The sequence below is a fragment of the Anabrus simplex genome, chromosome 1 (genome assembly GCF_040414725.1).
Source record: "Anabrus simplex isolate iqAnaSimp1 chromosome 1, ASM4041472v1, whole genome shotgun sequence".
Taxonomy (NCBI): Eukaryota; Metazoa; Arthropoda; class Insecta; order Orthoptera; family Tettigoniidae; genus Anabrus; species Anabrus simplex.
Window position 1 is genome coordinate 224,734,391 of NC_090265.1, and position 20,624 is coordinate 224,755,014.

General features: G+C 35.4%; 1 protein-coding gene across 1 annotated transcript in view; it reads left to right on the plus strand.

The window, feature by feature from the left end:
* The window catches only part of LOC137503375 (gastrula zinc finger protein XlCGF26.1-like), an 83,993-nt gene extending 63,992 nt beyond the window's left edge, over positions 1-20,001 (plus strand). The window contains exon 4 of the mRNA XM_068230958.1: positions 17,726-20,001. Within this exon, the coding sequence (XP_068087059.1) occupies positions 17,726-18,761 (1,036 nt within the window). The 3' untranslated portion in view covers positions 18,762-20,001. The remainder of the gene's footprint in view (positions 1-17,725) is intronic.
* Positions 20,002-20,624: the final 623 nt, after the last annotated feature.

Genomic DNA, 20,624 nt, shown 5'->3' on the forward strand with positions numbered 1-20,624 from the left:
GCAAAGTCAAAAGTGGCATCGTGTACACAGCAGAAGAGAGGAAGTTGCGCCATCTCAAAGTGGCGTGAAAAGTTTAGATCATTTTTGTGGCGCAACGTTCTCACGTGGCCGTCTGCTGTGACATTATACTGATGTTTGAGAGGTTCACACTCGGGAATAAATTAACGTAAGTACGTACCTGTATATCCTTTATTGTGAATTAAATATAACATGCCTCAAAATAGATACCCATCTTAGGAATAATTGCATAATTTACGTAAGTTCATTGACAGGTTAGAATGTCTCAGAACACGAAATGAACGAGGGAGATGACGAGAAAGCTGATATATTTAGTTGAAACACAAGAATGTTTATGGAAGGTTGAGGCAACGGACTACAGAAATAAACAAAAACGGCAGAGAGCGTTCATCACGATGTAAATTGCATCACAAACTTCAGATATTACACGTGAAATAGAGCATGTCGGTATCAATGACCTGTAACAAAACGAAATGTAGGAAATAACAATAAGCTAAAAGAAATGATTCCTTATGTGTACTGTATAAAATCCATATTTTTAAAAAATCGGCTTACCTGTGGCTAAATATCTCAATGTCAACACAAGGCGTTCCGTTGGTGATATTCATTTTCTCATTAGTGTGTCTTTCTTTTGTATCAACCGCGCTGCTCTTCTCAGCAGATATTCAAAATCAGTCGCTGACTTTCTCAGGATATTCTTGCAGAAGACTTGGTCTCCCATGTACAATTCCTGTAGCAAGTTATTAACAACACCACAATGTTCACGACCTAAAATCCGTTTCCTCATCCAACATTTCCGTTTCGCTCTTTGTCGTCTTTATTTTCGTCGCCATAATAAAATCAGCGATAAGCAAGCCGCCGATAACACCTCGCCAGAAGACATGACATGACATGACACTCACATCCGCTAGAACAGCTGACTAGGAAAGTTGCTTGCGAGAAAACTTGCGCCACTTAAATAGCCTGGTGTATACACTCGGTGCAACATTTCCTTGGGCGCGCAAGTTTTCGTGTTGTGCAACAAGAAAAAAGGCAAATTTGTGTGCTGTGTGTAAACAGTGCCTGCCATTTTTCTTGCGCAACACAAAAGTGGCATGCAAGTTTTGTTGCATCGTGGACGAGTACCTTTACCTCTGATTCCACTTCTTTACTCATATCATTTATATATATAAGAAAACATAAAGGTCCAATAATACTTCCTTGATGAATTCCCCTTTTAATTATTACAGGGTCACATAAAGCTTCACCTACTCTAATTCTCTGAGATCTATTTTCTAGAAATATAGCAACCCATTCAGTCACTCTTTTGTCTAGACGAATTGCACTCATTTTTGCCAGTAGTCTCCCATGATCCACCCTATCAAATGCTTTAGACAGGTCAATAGCGATACAGTCCATTTGACCTCCTGAATCCAAGATATCTGCTATATCTTGCTGGAATTCTACAAGTTGAGCTTCAGTGGAATAACCTTTCCTAAAACCGAACTGCCTTCTATCGAAGCAGTTCGTACACAAGAAGATTATTAGAAGGCTGTGAATTAGTTTCAAAACTTGATATCATACATGGTGTTTACTAATGCTGATCACGAAAACTATAACTTCCTCTATGCCATATAATCAAAATTAGGATGCAAAAATACATTTTGCGTAAGTAGTAGTATTGTCTGTCTTATGCAATCTTCCTGTTACAAGATTCTTCTTTTAACTGTGGAATTAAGTTAGTGTTAAAGTCAACAGCTATCTGTATTTTATTGCTTGGCATTGATTCCACTTGAGGCAGACTAATTTGAATGTATCAAATCTTGGAAGTAACATCTGCTGTCATCATATGGAGTGGGTATATCTACCCGTATGTATACTCTACGTATAGATTAGGTTTACAACGTTTTTTTCTTTTCAGTATTCACCACATCCATCTATCTTGTCCTGCCAAAATTATCATTCCTTCAGCGCTAGGAATACCTACAGCTCTGATATCTACCTCAATAATTCTATGGAAAAGAAATAACTTTCATCTCCTGCCATGTTAAAATAAACATATTGAATTAAAATGCCCAACGTTGATTCACAGTCTGGTGAAGAAATTCCATGCTCTATCTGTAATAAATGTTGTAAATCGACGTTCAGAGTTAATATTCACATAGGAAAAGCTCATCCTGAGAAAAGGAGAAATAAAATTGTAACACAATATGCTAATAACATTAATGTTGAGGAAAGCTTACAGTTAACAGAAGGAACCCGAATGGTCGCTGATGATGAAACTGAAAATATTAATCCGATGAAGAGTTGGAAGGATAGAATTTCAAACATTATGCAAAACTGTGATGCTGATCAACTACACTCTTTTACTTCAGAGGTTATGCAGTTTTTTGCAGATCTGGTAAATCAGTTACCTAGCCCTCAACATCCTGCTGTTAGATATTACAAGAGTAGAAATTTACAAAATAATCGTAATGATAATAAAACGTCTAGTAATCCACAGCGGGGATCTAAAAGGCAATGAGAGAAAAACAGAGCGTTATGCCTATGAGGTAGCCTAGTATCATTTCTATAATCAGAGGCAGAAAATTGCTTGCAAAATTTTGGACAAAACTACTAAGGCCCATTCTTATAAAATCCCGGTAAGTACGATTTTGGATCATTTTGAAAGAACTTTTGGTACCGAAAATAATAATTCTCTTTTTTCTCTTATGGAAACAAGCATTGACTTGCCTGCTGATATTATTCAGTAGATGATGTCCATAATGCATTATACAACATTTAAGTTGACACTTCACCAAGGCCAGATCAAATTACAGTTCATGTATTATGGCATCTCAAGGTTACTAAATTTCTGACTTACTCTATTCTATTTGGTTCGTTACGACCCCTGAGGATCACAAGTGACTTGTTCGGTACGTCTTCTTTCTTCCCAACACCTCATCAATATGATGCTTCATTTTCCCTATGTACCTACAAAACTCAAAATGGCCAGAACATTTTTAATACGTAAGGGTGGTGGAGATTTTCTTCTGAAGACGCAGATCAATGTTCTCTGCGAAATAAGAATTTCACCTTTTTTTCTTGACATGTCATAAGCATAAAAGCCTTCATCATGTCTGTAAGTATGGGCCATGAAAGCATCAATGGCAACATATATTCGGTGATTAAGGGAATAACTGAGCGAGTACTAGATATGAGACTGCGTTCATATGTCATTTTAAGTCCTCACCAGCGTGGCTTCGTGCCATTACCTGAAACTCATGTCAGTGCTTCCCTCGTGAATGGTTCACTCCAGGATGCGAAACGTAACAAAAAGTATTATTTGTTAAGAACGAAGTCATACTTTTCATTGTCGGCTTAGTTAAATGTAACAAAAAACTTTTCAGTCTGTCAAACACACTGCAATTTCAATGTAAATTATAACACTATGAACATACCTGTAAAAATACACTCAATTTTACAAAGAAATGACATGTTTCGTTCTACAAAAAACGTCCTCAGATTCTATCAAATCACTTAAAACATGCTTATGTATGTACAGTATTGTTTATATTGCATAAACGTGTCAATGATAGAGAGTTCATTGATAAAATATACCAGTATTGACAAAAAATAAATTTACAAGTACTGAAAAACTTGTCATGGACTTAGCATCAGCAGTCTAGATAAGTACAGAAGTTTTATTTTTTGTCAATACTGGTTCATTTTATCACTAAACTCTCTATCATTGCCAAGTTTATACAACGTAAACAATACTGTACATATATAAGCATGTTCTAAGTGATTTGATAGAATCTGAGGATGTTCTTGTAAAACAAAACATGTCATTCTTTGTATAATAATGTGTATTTTTACAGGCATGTTTGTGGTGTTATAATTTGTATTGAAATTGCAGTGTGTTTGACAGACTGAAAAGTTTTTTGTTACATTTAAAAAGGATTGTTGCATCATATTTTTAGACCACAAAGGGATTTTACTCTATCGGACATGAACATATCAAATGATCTCTCCGACAATCTGAATTCCTCCAAAATTATGTATACTAATTGAAGCATTTCTTACAAAGAACACAGTTCATGTGAAAGCTAATCATAAGAAATCAAAACCCATCGAAATTAAATGTGGCGTAGGTCAAGGGTCCCCTATCTCACCATGACGTACAAAGATTATTGCTATATTTTATCTGATGATTGACTGCCATTATCCTCATTTGCTTTCGCAGATGATCTAACAATACTCAGCAAAACCGAAAATGATGCTACTACCTTGTTAAATTTATCCAAAAGCAGTTTTGAAGAAATTGATTTACATATCCATCCTCCTAAAAGAAAATCCATACCAGTAATCCTGAAGGAAAAATAACTGAAGGAAACATCACTACCCTCGAAGGATCAATAATCCCATCGATAAAAACAATGAATGAATAAGATATTTAGGAATTGACTTCAACAACGAAATTTCTCTTGGCAGACGTAAACTAATAAGCACAGTAACTTCTGACTTGTCCGGCTACGCAGTGTAGGGGCCAACACGTCCGCCTGTCACCCGGCGGCCCCAGGTTCGATTCCCGGACGGGCCAGGGGTTTTTAATTGTAAATGATTAATTTCCCTGGCTTGGAAACTGGGTGTTTGTGTCATCCTTAACGTTCCTTTCCTCACATTTAACACTCTACACTTCCACAATTACAATTACATGCAGGTTCATATCGTATGGTGCAAGTAGTGGCAAAAGATCTACAGAGGTCGATGCCACGAACAAATATCATTTATAAAAAAATAAAAAAACTTCTGACTTAATTCATCTGGTAAAAACAAAACTTCTAAAACCAGAGCAAACAAGATTATTAACAAGTTTGTTTGGCTGAGTGTGATGTATCCTCTACAATGTGCCCCTCTGGCACAACTATCAAATGCCTTTCTTAAAGATCTGGACAAAATTATAAGAAGTTCTGTAAAAGAAATAATGATGCTGCCAAATGTTACTCCAAATTCTCTGCTGTATAGTGCCAGAAAGATCAGAGGGATGGGAATAATTTGCGCAGAATGGAAGCCAGTATACAGTATTATATCATTTGTAATCGCTTACTCCATATTCAGGACGTTCATCTACAATACGTAAGAAAGTTATATGAAGAACAAGGTATGGCACTCCACAGACTTGGCATACAAAAAGAAAGTCTTCCCCCAAAGGTTGACAGAAGAAAACCACATGAAATTATGAGAAATAGATCCTTTCAGTCGTGGTGCCAGTTACCACATAAAGGAAAGGGAGTAATGTTATATTCAGACTGCCCAAAAGCAAACTCTTGGATGACTTCTAAATCACTACTGTCCTCTTTTGAATACATAAACGCAGTGAAGATGTCATGCAACCTCACCGCTGTCAGATCGGTTCCCGGGAGGTCATTCAGCAGAACCTGAAATGGCTCCGAGACAGAAACCCTTGGACATGTGCTGGGATTCTGCCGGAGCACTGAGCTAATGCGCAACCATCGCCACCACTGTGTAAGAATGATGATTGCTCAATCCATGAGACAGCACGGTTGGGAGGTACACAAGGAGGTTCACTGCATTTCTACCGATGACTCTAATCAGAGGGCTGATATCATAGCCATCAACAGAAAGGACATTAAAGCAATGGTCTTAGATCCCAGCATTCACTGTAAAGAGACTCAAATCAGGTTTGGGATGTGGACCTAAAAAAGCAAGCTGTTTATGTTCTGTGCTTGCCTTACCTGTCAGCAAAATATAAATACCTATAGATCGGTGGTTTGTCAGAGGCATGCCATTCAGACATTGACCTTACTACAAAATTTTAAAGTTTCATTCTGTGAAATAGGAAAATAGTAATACAGATACTGAGGGACTGTCTACAAATCATTCATTTCCATCTCTACCTGAGAACATGATTAAAATTCCTCCCCCAACTACCCTTAGAATTAAAGAAGATAACAGCATTAACAATTAAGTTTACACTTTCTGATGTTTTTAAACTCCATTGAAATTGTAACCTTGACTTATTCCAGATCTCGAAAAGTCACCCTCATTGGAGGACAGACGATTTATTTCTATAATAAATATCTCTCTCTCCCCCTAATGAGTTGAACGTTTGAAACTTGGACTCATCCAGCGAGACTTGCAGGACATGTAATTGTTACACAGGTAGTCATAACTTACCCAGTACAAAAGTAGGACATACAAACATTGAACTTCTAGTGCGAATTTCTTTAACAGTTTAAATTTTGCTGTGTGTGTCTGTGATTGACAATATTTAGTATCACCAGTATTGACGAAATTAGGACTTACGTACTTTGAACTTTCGGTGTGAACCCTTTAAGTAGTTCAGACTTTGTTGTTTGTCTGTGACTGACAGAATTTAATATCAGTATCGATAAAATGGCAAAACCTTGTTCTAGTAGCAAGTTATGGAATGCAGTAAGCTGTTACAAGGAAGATTCCATTGAGAGACAGATGCTAAGATTATATGCTTAGCCAATGTTAATATTAAGATAGATGAAAACACACAAAGGAGAGAATAGCACATCCTAAGTATGTAAAGCACCAGTAAATAAACATATTCAGGAGAAAGCTTCAAAACAGCCTTTCATTCAGGCATCTTTTCAGAAGGCATAAGAAAAAGGCAGTTTTTTTTTTTAATACTGATATCACAGTTTTTTTGCACAGTGCAACATCCCCCTGCAATGAAGAGTTTCTTGAAAAAATACACACACAGATCTATCCTGGATGAAAGCATGTGTAGAAAGAATTATTTGCAAGCAGTATATGAAGTAAATAGAGAAAGAGTTAAACAGGTTGTTGGAACCATCCTGTTTGTTTCATTTTGGTTGAAACAACAGGTGCTCTCTTAAGGGCTGTTGCAAATATTCTTGGGCTATCTTTGACAGGAAATCCATCAAAATCAATGCTATTTCGAATGTATTAATTGGAAAAAGTCAACAGCACAACCATCATGCAGAGTTTTAATGACTGTTGTAAACTCTGGTCTTTGGGGATTCAGTATGACAAGGTATGGCAAGTTATTACTGACCAGGCACCATATATGATCTCATTTTCACAGTTGCAACCTTTTATTAATCTTTTATTTCCTAATTTGTATCACATAACCTGCATTGCACATGCTTTGTACATGGTTTGCAAAGCAATCAGAGTTGAATACTACACAGCAAATGACTTCATAGCTGAACTTAAGAAGATGCTGACAAAGCCCCCGAGTAGAATGCACCATTACAAGGAGATAACAGGCTTACTGTTACCCAACTTTTCCATTATAGGCGGATGGGGAACATGGATTTCATGTGTTGATTTTCTCTGTGAACATTTCATATAAATTAAGGAGTTTGTTCTGTCTTTGGACGATGAAGAATATGGAGCTGTTGTGCAAGCAAAGGCATTACTGATAAGTCCAAATTTGGTGACTGAACTGTATGTGGTCCTCATGTTTAAATTTCTTCCAGAGGCCATCACAAGACTGGAGGAAGAGAGTTTATCCAAACAGACTCAGAGAGGTGTAATAAAAGAAATTCAGAGTGAATTTGAGGGATTTATGAAAGATAAACTAAGAAAGTTTAGCAAAAGTCCAGCCATTGAAAAACTGGTGACATGCACTGATATAGAGTTCAGAATCAAAACCAAGTTTTCACCCTTGGTTTAATGTTGAGAGGTCATTTTTCCTCATACAAAGAAATTTAAGGTTCAAAGAGGCAGAACTTGACCTTTAACACATTGGAGATGGCCGTATTTGAATGTGGTACACTCCAGAAATCACAGGATTTTTGGTGTAATTGTTATCCTCGTCATCAGTTTCAGAACCCGATTCTTCCATAAGAACATCTTGTATGGATTTATGGTCTAAGTTTTGTTCACTTAAACTAGACATGCTAAATATTCACAAGAATGAAACAAACAAGCCTGCCTCTTGAACACACTCTCTTTCTGTCCATGCGTACACACTTTCCCACTCATTTCACAGCTGAGAGTGAACAGTGATGCAGCCTCACGATATGTAGAAATATGGCTGCATTATCAAAGTATTGAAAGAACTCTCGACTTGTGCTCATAACTAGTACATTTTATGCTTATAGAAGCATTCTGGTGAAGTCACAGCTCACTGAAGCAATGGCTACTATTTGTAGTTACAGTGAAAACGTGCACCTGTAGATTCTCTGAGCTCCATCAGCAGCAATGAAATAACGCTTCCAATGTGTTAAGCATATAGAAATATTGAATGTGATTAAGTACAACTCTTTCCTTATGCAATAAACTGAAAAGTGAGATAGACAAGTCTCTCCTTTTAAATTTTTAAGCCCTTTTTATCATTTCCTCCCTTTTGAAAATAAGTTTCCTGCTTTTTTGAACTTTGTTATTATCCCCCTGTCCTTTCTTAATTAACATTTTCCCCTTTGAAATCCAGTCCTTATTTATGTCTTCTCACTTAATCATAAACAACAAAATAGGTTCATACCCCACTCTCGGCAGCCCTGAAGATGGTTTTCTGTACTTTCCCATTTTCACACCGGGCTGTACCTTAATTAAGGCCACAGCCATTTCCTTCCCACTCATAGACCTTTCCTACCCCATCTTCACCATAAGACCTATATGCGTTAGTGCAACGTAAAGCAAAATTCTAAAAAAACAAACAAAAAAACAAAATAAGTTAATTGCTACCTAACTTTTCTATGTTACCATCTGAGGTTTTCCACGTAGTATTTCATTTTAAAAAATATAGCTTTGTTTTCATATATAATTTATTGTCCACGGAAAGAGAGTATTTTCTATCTACATCAGGCAATCCAAAAAAAATTCCTCATCTGTTTTGACCATTGTCTTGTATATATTTCATGTAAGTGATTTATCTGCAAAAACGATCCACAGATACACCAGATTTCCAACGTTTTCCAAAAACATGATATAAAAATATCTTTTAAAACAGAGAGTAATAATGCATCAATTTTACACGACACAAACACTAAACACAATAACTAATTCTATAAATCAGGTGTTTATATGCTTAAATGTAGCAGCTGTCCATCCACCTGTATTGGTAAAACATGTAGAAACTTTGACATGAGGTACTTAGAACATGTACATTCATGTAAATGTAATAGATTTTCAGCTATGGGAAAACATATGATGGATTCAAACCATAAATTCACAAATATCGATCAGGATCTAAAAATCTTAAAAATGGTTAATAGAGGCTCTCTGCTCAATGTATCTGAGAATTGTTTCATCCACCTGGATCAGATCTTTAATCCTGATTCCAACCTTAATGAAATATCTGAAGAAACAAACCCTTTATTTGATTATTAATTCCTATTTTCAGTAAAAAGAAATTAAGTACTCTAAACCCCCTTCTTTCTCTCCAGCATTCACCCATCATTCCACAACCCTCAGCCCCACCTTAGGCATTTTTTATTTTATATAATTTTTTAATATATATTTTATTTGCATATTTTTTAAATTAGTATTTTTTTCCTCCTTGTTTGTTTCTGCCATGTGGAAACAAATGAACATCTTTCCCATCAGCATAATTCTGTTCATACTTGTTTCAGCTGAGCTGAATTCTAGAAGAGTCTTGAAGTGCTGGTATTTTAAGTGCTTCTTCAATGATCCATATTGGAAACGAATGAACATCTCAACACTTTCCCATCAACATCATTGTGTTCACACTTTTTCAGCTGAGCTGAGTTCTAGAAGATTCCTCTAGTGCTGATATTTTGGTGTTTCACTTGGTCTTCTGTGAGGTGCAGTCTTCCAATTGGAGGAAAGCTGAGAGCTTGCACAGGACATGTGATCATGATGAGTGTTTTTTAAATCTTTACTCATCTTGAATGTCATGCTTGCTTCATATTTATTTATTTATTTATGTATGTATGTATGTATGTATGTATGTATGTATGTATGTATGTATGTATGTATTGATTGATTGATTGATTTATTTATTTATTTATTTATTTATTTATTTATTTATTTGTTTGTTTATTTATTTATTTATTTATTTATTTATTTATTTATTTATTTATTTATTTATTTATTTATTTATTTATTTATTTATTTATTTATTTATTTATTTATTTATTTGCGCGAAGTATGGCAACTTGTATTAAAAAAATTCAATATGGATCAGACCATGAAGTTTTTCACATGTAATATTCACTCACATACCAGCTATCACCTACAGACTCGACTGGTTGACATGCAATAATCTCAAATATATCTGTATGACTGGAAAATAACAGGAGACTGGAGGATATGGCATCATCATCTCCCAGTTTATTTATTCATAAGTCCACGCCGCCCCTCCCTCCCCAAACAATCCAGGGTGGGGTTGATTATAGTCACTCCTCTTTCTGTGCTCAGAAAATCACGTAGAGGGTCTCAAATTGTAACTCTTTAATGACAAAAATTAGATGTCCACTTGTGCTTGGAAATCTGATTACACAATTCTCCATAAGTAATTAATTAATTTAAAACTACACTTGGTAAAACCACCCCTACTCTCTGCTGGGGTTACTGACCTTTCCCGCTATGCCTGCCATGGACATAGGTTAAGCCAGGGGGGTGACACTTCATAGGGAGCGTCCCAAGCAGTTCCGAGATGGGTCCCTCAATCTCCGCCAACTAGTGAAAACTCAAATTCCCTTTTGGAGGGTTAATTTAGAAGGCAGTGGTTGGCATTACAATACAGTTGTGCGTTACAACAAATTCAAAACACAACACCGTTATCGTTTCGCGCGAAGGGAACTTGGTCATGCGGCGAGTAATAGTGCTTGTTAGACGAAAATTTGTTGAGATTCTTTCACATTGAATGAGATTTTTGATCCAGTTTTTTGAGAGTATTGAGTGAAATTATAATTATATGCGTTCTTAGTGTGAAGAAATAGTATTATGATCATGAACTTACTTCACATTGAACGGCCTAGCTGTTGCGAGTAAACGTGTGTGTGCTTGTTGTTTGGAATAAGTAAATTAAAAATATAAACTGTGTGCATTATGCTATGTTTTACTTTTTCCTTTCCTTCTGTTTTCCATTCCCATACATAAAAGTCGTGGGAAGGGTTCAACGAACGAGCGAAAGAATGAGGTTATGTTAGATCATGATTTAGGCAAGTATGGGGGTTTTGGGGTTTTATAAGAATTGCATTAACATTTTCAATATTCAGTGTTGCATTAATTATTTAATAGACATAAATTTACATTGAAATGCGAACGGTGAAACGATACAAGCTAGCGTTATAACAGGATTGCCAACATACAAGTACGGTAATTGCAATTTACTTTTCAAGTAAAAGACACGAGGGAAGCTTGTGATACAACTTTCCTGTCGAAGTGCAATCATGATCTCTATTACAATTTAAATTTTAACAAAGTAACAACTGTCATTATCAAGTTTATTACGAGGTACTACCATGGTATTTATTTCCTTATGTTGGCGGAGGAAAAGTGGCCTCTATAGCTTCCATGATCTGTTTTCTCAGTGATCTTTATTATACAGGAGTGATGGATCTATTTCTCTTATATGATCCTTGGGTTAAGCTTTCACCAGGGTAACTGTTGAGGTGACATACTTTGATAATATTCACAAGTTATAGCAGATTGGTTTATTACTGGGTTTGATAATTCGTGAAGGTTCAATTTGGATTTTATTTAAATTTCTGATGTCTGGATTTGGAGGTCATGAATTTATTCTGTCAAAACGTTGTTCCAAAGTTGGCAGTATTCTCGCTGTCTTCTCTTGCTTGGTGATTTCTTGCTGAAATTTGGAAGTTTAGATAGATATTCCTCCCTTCTCTGGTCCATCTGTCTCTCCTTGTCTTGCACGACCACATCCCCTGCATGTGAATCCTGGTTCCATAAAATCATAAAGAAATAGTGCAGAGTCCCTTGAGTCTTGCATTTATGTACTCGTCAGATACAGTACAGTAAGGAAAAGATGGAAGGATTTTGATGGGCCAGGCTGAGTAGCTCGGACACTTAAAGTGCTGGCTGTCTGAGTCAAAGTTGGGAGGTTCGATCCTGGCTCGGTCTGGTGGTATTTCAAGGTGCTCAAATACATCACCCCCATGTCATTAGATTTACCGGCGCATAAAGGAACTCTCATGGGACAAAGTTCTGGCACCTCAGAGTCTTGAAAACTGGAAAAGTAGTTAGTGGGATGTAAAACAAACAACAACAACATTATTATTATTATTATTATTATTATTATTATTATTGCGCCATTTCCGCGTCCAGGCCGGAAAGCAAGGAAATCCTGACTAGCTCATTTCATCATAAAATATCAACTTCGTATGTTGGGTGCGCTCGACGGCTGGATTCGCATAAATTCATTTGGTGGACGTCTCCATCTCGCAAATCCATCCTTACCGCTTCATAAAATTCTATAATTCTTAACCTATGGATGTCTACAACTATTTACTTATCCTAAAATGTCATAAAAATAGTGAATAAGTTTGTCTATAATGATTTATTAAATTAAAAGAAATCTTGAAATAAAATAAAATTGAAAAATTCGAGGAAATAATTCTATCTCTTCTCCTAAGGTTAGTTAATTATGTAAGAAATGTTCAAAGATCTTTGACATAAAATAAAAATTGGCTATTTACATTATTTCTGTTTGAAAGTAGAAAAATAATCTTGAGATACTCCGTAACATTATGTCATATTAAATTGAAATCATGTTCCAGTTCATTATTTTGTATGCTTGGATAAAAATAATTCCTTAATTCCCTAAAAAAAAAAAATAAAAAAAAAAACACATTTTGCAGATCTTTCCTGAAATTATCAGGCTATTTGCCTATATTTAAATATTTATATTTTATATTCATGCTTTTATATCATCATTGTTGATCACTGGTATAAGAAAAAGACCAATCTTCTTGTTTATAGCGGGGATTTCAGTTTCAGTGGCTCTCATATTCGGAATTACCAGGAAGAAAAGATAAAGGATGTCATTCAATATCATTTCATTTTAAAATGATTTAAAATTACCATTACTAATAATTCATTTGGATATTGTTTCTCTTAAATAAAAATTAAATTTCAAAAATTTAAGGTAAGTGCCAATTATCTATATCACATACAACATATTAATGTGTAATCAGTGATTTACAACACCTTACACGACATTGTTTCTGAAAAATGTGTGGTCTCCCATCTAAGAAGATCTTTACAACCAGTATCTTCATCATCTAGTTATGGGTAACCTCTTCAAAAACATTATTGAGATGAATAAGTAAGCATTCTAACTCTATTTATCACAAGAAACATAACTCTGGTGAAGAATTTGAGTTATTGTTGGTTAATTCTGCTCAGTTTTCCCTATATGGATTCATTTCGATGATCCACCAGTGCCTATTTGACATATGTAAGCGGTATGGATCATATTTAACGTTGGATGTGGAATACCAAAGGATTAATATATGTCATGGAATTAATATATGCATTTGTAACCTTAAATTGCGTCAGCTAACTCAATATCACCATTAAAATAAATCTATTTCTTCTCTCTCGACAAAATAATAAACATCACCATCATTTCTCTTCTTATTATACAACTATTCTTCATATACAAATCATCTGTTTCGTATCTTCATATCATATCTCTTCCTCCATTTCAAAAACTCTCATCTATACCTTAACTCAATGCATATGATTCATAACTATCATCTGTTCACTTAAATATTCCCTTTCCTCAATTCTCTTTGGATTCACTTTATATTACCCATATGTCTGTGTATAATACAAGTATAATCTGTACATTGCACTGTATCACCTTCATTTTGTAACATAACACCCTAACTTATCCATTACATTAACCACAATGTCGGTATACTACTCACAATTCAAGTAAATTAACCTTTTATTTATGATAAATAACATTACAAATGCATAATTAGGTTATCACTGTTCTAATACATCCTAGCTAAAGAATTGCTATTTTCAATCAGATGACTACCTATTATCCTCCTATGTCGTTATGTGTACGCAATTTCACATATAAATCCACTCTTCCTGAGCTAAATTAACATTAGCACTGCACAATTATATATTTATCACAATCATAAATGGCACTTTTCAAAACAAAAATATCTAATTTACTTACTGTGAAAATATTAACAGACTTATCTTTTCTTCCCTTCACTCCATCGATGTCGTGTTTAGATGTATTGGGACATCTAGTTAGGTATGGCTGCTACATTCTGCCGGTCTCTGGGAAACTCATGGGCAGGTCATCCATCCTTCTGTGTCACTTCGGCTTATCTCCGTCAACTCAGGTCATCTTCACCGGACAGTTAGCCTTGGTCTTCTTAGTGCATGTTGCTGGACATTTCTTGCGCAGTTAGGACAAAAATATAAACAGACATGGTCAGTTTCATCATCTTAGTATGTTCAAAGCCTTCTAACATGCATATATGTGTTGAAAAGAATGCTTCTATAAGTTTAATCCAGCTAATATCTTCCAGATTACCAGTATGTTTACCAAAATCTCAATTGTATAATTTGATTTAGGTTTCTACATATATCGCTTTTAATTCCCGCAGCTTTTTATATTTTTCTTGCCAGCAATCTTAAAGAATATCCGCTGCTCTTGCTCAGTGTTTCGTGATGTAGTCTGTTGGGTAATGTGTTCTAATAAATCACCTCAATCTCTTGGTTTTATTGTGTGATTCAATGCAATACTTATATAGCCTTCCGCTCTTTACTCCTGACCTTGCTCCAAATTTCTTTCAGTTTAGACTTGCTGCTAGTAATATCGTTTTTCGTCGCCATAAGACCTATCTGTGTTGGTGTGACGTAAAGCCCGTAGCAAAATAAAAAAGTAATATTGTTTTCTTCGTGTAGTAATACCGTCGGTCCGTGTAGCTTGAAGGGATTTTTCTTCTGGTATGTAATGAAAATCTCATAGCAATCCCTTATCCTTCTTTCTTTTTCACCGCCTTCTTGATAGTAGTTCTCGGCTTATTCCCGATATAAATACGATCTTCTCGAGATTGATGATCTAATTTGCATGCCGTGTTTAATCTTAGTGTCCATTTTAGTTCAAAACTGTTCATTCCTGACAGTGAAATGGCATATTATTATTATTATTATTATTATTATTATTATTATTATTATTATTATTATTATTATTATTATTATTTTAATGATAAAAGCAGCAGGACCAGTGTCCAGACACGTGGGGAGAACAGAGTGGTTTTGGAATAAAACAAGGAAGTGTGCTGTCTCTACTGTTATTCATAATGGTTATGGACAAAATTGTGATGAGGACAAAGGATGTCAGGAAGGAAATTGTAGTGGAAAAGCTTATCAACAGAATGGAGAAAAATAGATGGTTTGGACAAGTTAAAAGAATGGAAGAGGGAAGGGTGCCAAAGCGAAATATGGGGTCAGGGAGCTGAAGGTAATGTTGTTTGCAGATGGTATTATGGTGTGGGGAGCAAACAGAGAGGAAGTACAAGATTATTGAAAATTATGGAATGAAAATCAGTGTGGAAAAGAGTAAGACAGTGATGTTAACTAGAAGAGGAAAGAAAGGGAAAGGAATTATAAATAAAACAAAAAATAAAGTGACAAAACCTTTAAATTGTGGAGAGCCTCAAGTACTTGGAAAGCAAACTCATGCAGAGGGCAAGGCTGGACATGGAGATCAGTAAAAGGATTCAACAGAGAAATGTATTCTGCCAGAGTGGGTGAAGCTGGTGTGGAGGAAGGAAGTACGAATGAAATTTAATGAGGTGATGTATACGATGTACTACTGTCCAATACTGACATATGCAGCAGAGGTCTGGACACTGACAAAAAGACAGAAGAATAGTATTCAAGCCAGTGAAATTAAATTTTTTAAGGTGTGATAGAAAGGATAAGAAAGTACAGAGTAAGAAATGAGGATGTCAGGAAGGAAATTGGAGTGGAAAAGCTTATTGACAGAGTGGAGAAAAATAGATGGTTTGGACAAGTTAAAAGAATGGAAGAGTGAAGGATGCCAAAGCAGATGATGGAGACCCAGATGGAAGCAGGGAGGGTGAGAGGGAGACACTCAGACTAAGGCGGTTGAAAATAATCAAGAATAGTATAATTAGACGAAACCTGGATTGGAACACACAGTTAAGGAGGTCCAATGATGGTCAGATAGAGGAAGATGGAAAGGTACCATAAACAACCCAACAGGAACTGGATGAAGGAAGTGGATGATGATGATGGTGATAAATATGCCTGCAGGACACACAGGCACCCTATTCGGGAGATAGTAGGTTCGAACCCCACTGTCGGCAGCCTTGAAAATGGTTTTCCGTGGTTTCCCATTTTCACACCAGGCAAATGCTGGGGCTGTACCTTAATTAAGGCCACGGCCGCTTCCTTCCCACTCCTAGCCCTTCCCTGTCCCACTGTCACCATAAGACCTATCTGAGTCGGTGCGACGTAAAGCAACTAGCAAGAAGTATTTTGGATTAATTTCTTCTCCTTTTAATTCAAGGATAGTTAGTTACCCATGTATCATTGAACATACATTTTCACTTAGGTATGTTTTATTAAATATTTAACTGAAGCACAAACTACAAAACAAAAACAATTAAGTTCCCAAAAGGTAACCATAACGTAATTTCATTGATTGCAAATGTTTAAAACATTCAAGCTCTTTAGGCCTTTTCAGTTGTGAAATTACCAATGTTTCCCACCAGTGTAGCAGTGGGCTCATCAAATTGGAGTTCCAGACCTTTCCAAGACGCTGACGGCTAGTGCGCCGTTGAGACACAGTGAAGGTGCATATTTCCTTAGTGTACTGTTATTGCATTGTCCTACATAGGAGACAATCTTCAGACAGGAACAGGAAGCTTAATCAGAGACTATAAATACTATTATCTTGCAGGTTTAATTTAAATTTTACACTCCCCCCCCCCCCAAAAAAAAAGACATGTCCAAAGAAAAAGAGGATGTATGATCACTCTTAGATTGACTCCTTACTCAGTCTAGATAGGACTGCAATCAACTGGGTTAAGACTACTGCTTTTAATTGGTACGTGTACAGTATATCGCTATCAGTGATACATCACCTCTTCATTTAAATGCTCAGATCTAATACTTTTCCATGTGAAATAATATTTTAAATTTTGGTTATATATTTTCATGAATATTAAAAAGGAAACAATCTGGATGCCTTTCTTTGTATGAATTCTGTCTTATTTGTCTTAATCAAGGAAGAGATATTTCTCTTTAAATTTGTATGTCTCAGACAATATGACCTTGATGGAATGTTGCTATTAAAAGCTTTCACAGCAGAGACTATGAACCAAGTGGCATTGTTGTCACTGGCTTCTCCCCAAGATGGCCATGATTCGGATCTCAGCTAATGCAGGTGTGATTTTTTGTAAATAAAAATGGTGTTCCTGTCATTCAGATTCCTCACAAAAGTTAAGGTCTGGTGATCAAATAATCACAACATCAATAGTCATGGAAAACTATTTATTTTTGGAAATATGTATTTGCTTTTGAGGCAAATGGTATTTATAAAGTATCTTGCCACTAGACACCTGTTAGGTTTGATTATTGAAATTTCTAAGCTTATATTATCAAATGAATATTCTGTGAAAGTTTGCACCTCTTGTGTGTAATAACTGTCTTTCTTTCTATTTTTCATTCTGCAGTATCAGCTTCTTCATTTATATAACTGGTCTATAAAATACTTACATTATTTTCATTATTTCAGCATTGAAGATGTTACTTGGAAGAACAAGAATAGTGGAGTAGATTCTGAAAGTCATATAATTGATGTGTTGAATTGTTCAGATGATCAGATTAGCTTAGACAGATGTGATGCCTCTCATAGTATTCAGGACTGTCAACAAAATCACTTACACTCCTCGAAGTTCCTGACTTTTGCTAAGCAAGAACAAGAAAGTTTTCTCTCAGAAACAGTGGTAAGCAAGAATGTTCCACCTGACAATAATATAGGCCATGCAAGTATGGATTGTTCTGAAGATAGTGACGGTGAGGTAAACTCTTTTGCTCTTAAAGAAGAGGAATGGTTTAACTGTATTCTGTGCAATAAGAATTTTATGTCAAGGAAATTGTATGAAGGTCATGTGTGTGAGGAGAAAATGTTAAGTTGTCCAATATGTGATGGTATATTTGAATCCATTACCAGGCTTCATGCTCATCGATGTTCCACCAGTCGTACATCCTGTAACAATGATAAGCGATATCATTGTTTATTGTGTGGTAAAAACTATACTACAAGTAGGAGTCTTGAGAACCATAAGTGTGGTAATAAAGAATTTTACTGTCAGTCATGTGACAGAAAATTCGCTTCTAAATTCAGCCTTCATGGCCATCGATGTTGGCAAAAAATGTATTATTGTGATGCATGCGATAAAAATTATGCTTCAAAGAATGGTCTAAGGAAACATCAGTCATTACACGTTCTGGGGAATATATATTCTTGTACGGTCTGTAACAAAAAATTTGGGCACCGAGATTATTTGCGGGAACACATAATAACTCACACTGTTGAGAGAAGATACCGGTGTTTGGTTTGTAACAAAGGGTTCAATCGCAAGAAGGAACTTGAAAGTCATGAGATGAGCAATCATGCCTTTTATAGTGTTAAGAGCAAGGCCATTCGTAAGAAGAAATTTAGAAAGCATAAGAAGAAGTCTTCTGCGATGAAAGTTAATGAATTAAACAATTTGCAAGAAGAAAGTTTGAGTGAATTGCTATGGTGCAAACAAAGTTGTAAATTGTAGAGGCAAGCTGCACTCTCATCAGCCAAACAAAACTGAAAGAAGATATGAAGAGGAGGGTGTGTATGTCAGTGCATCAATTGAAGATGGATCTAACAGTCTGTACTTAGTTTATAATCTGTAGCTGAGTGGTGTTATTGTCCTAACAACCTTCATCATGCCCTGTGGAAGGAGTGGAAAGAATAAGCAGTTAATCAATGGAGACATATACCTAATAGAGTTCCTAACCATGTGCCATCTTTGTATGCAAATTTCCTATATATTTTCTGTTAAAAGAGTACAAATAGTCTGAATTATCAGGGGCCATAGTACAGAATGGAGTGATGATTTTGCTGTGTTAATGCCTATAGGAAATGAGATCTTTGTAAGTTGGTAGTAGTGGTTAAAATATGATTCATTTAGAGATAAGAATATCACAAATACGTCAATTTAGTTCTATTTACAAAATTATTATGCAATAATAATTGTTTTATAATTCATCAGTGACAGGGTAAATATTATCATTTTAATGCTTTAGTTTTGATCATTGGTAGAAAAATCTATTTGTAACAATATATTCAGGCAGGTTAAGAATCTTCTGCCAGTCAATACTTACGAGAATTTATTCTAAGGCATTTGTTTATCACACATTATTAATCAAATACATGTTTTGGCCTGTCTAAGGGCTTCTGCAGTGCATGTTTTTAAACCTGTGTTGTAGCGTATTTACCACAAAATTTATTTCAAAATATGAAGACTGTAAAATGACTGGTATATAAAATTGAATTTGGATAGCAGACTTATATAATTAATATAGAATGGTAGTGACACAAGTCATCTAGTCACGTTTGATGGTTATGTCATGAAAGCTGAATTCATTAGAGTGATGAGATAGTTGAGTGTCATTGTATTTTTTCTACTAAGGTGGTCATAGTTTAAATCCTGGCCAAAAGTTGTGGAATTTTAGAAATGAGATATCTCGTCTTTCTGGTTTTAATTCCGTGTTTAAGTGATGGTCGTATTAGCTATTTTCTTAGTATTAATAATCACATAAAATCGTAAGCTTGCCTTGCTCTTTTGCCAAATGTGAACCACAATTCACAATGGTGAAGAGAAAAATACTACCCATGAATTTGTCTAAGAATTTGAAACAAGGTATCTGCCCAGTTCAAAACTGTATTCAAAATATTTTTGTGTTTTTATTTCTGACATTGAAATTATTTGCATAAAAGGAATTTTATCTTGTTAGTGATAAACTAGTCATTATCTGTGTGTATAAGAATAAACTCTTGTTTACATTACAGTAATTTATTCTTACAGTACGGTATATTCTCATAACATAAGAAGGCTGATGGTATAAATTGTGTACTGTTAAAGAATTATTAATTGAGAATTATTGAGTGTTGTGTCAGTATATGATTCCCTTACTATCTGCATAAAGTAAGGTACTTCAAGCAGTGTTATTTACAGAAAATATAGCGTGGTCTTTGTTTAATTGAGTCTGTTAGATAACTCAAGTGTGCTACAATAAGAAGCAGCTTTGATCTTGCTTAAATAACAGATCTTTACTGGGTAACAAAAATTTTTGTGTGTAAATAATTGACTATCTTGGATATCAACATTACTTTTCGATATTTGATGTGTCAGGTAAAGAAGCTGATCGGTTAGATACTACCGTACTATGTGGAGATTGTAGGAATTTGGTAACTGAAACATATGTAGCAGTCGAATGTGATGGCTCTTGCATTTGATGGTACCCTAAAGACTGCACAGGAATTAGTTCAGGCAAGTTTGTGACAATTAAGAAGACTAGATGTTCAATCATTCCACTATGTGGCGAGTGTACAGATTACTTTGTCATGCTAAAAAATGGAAAGGAAGAGTTAA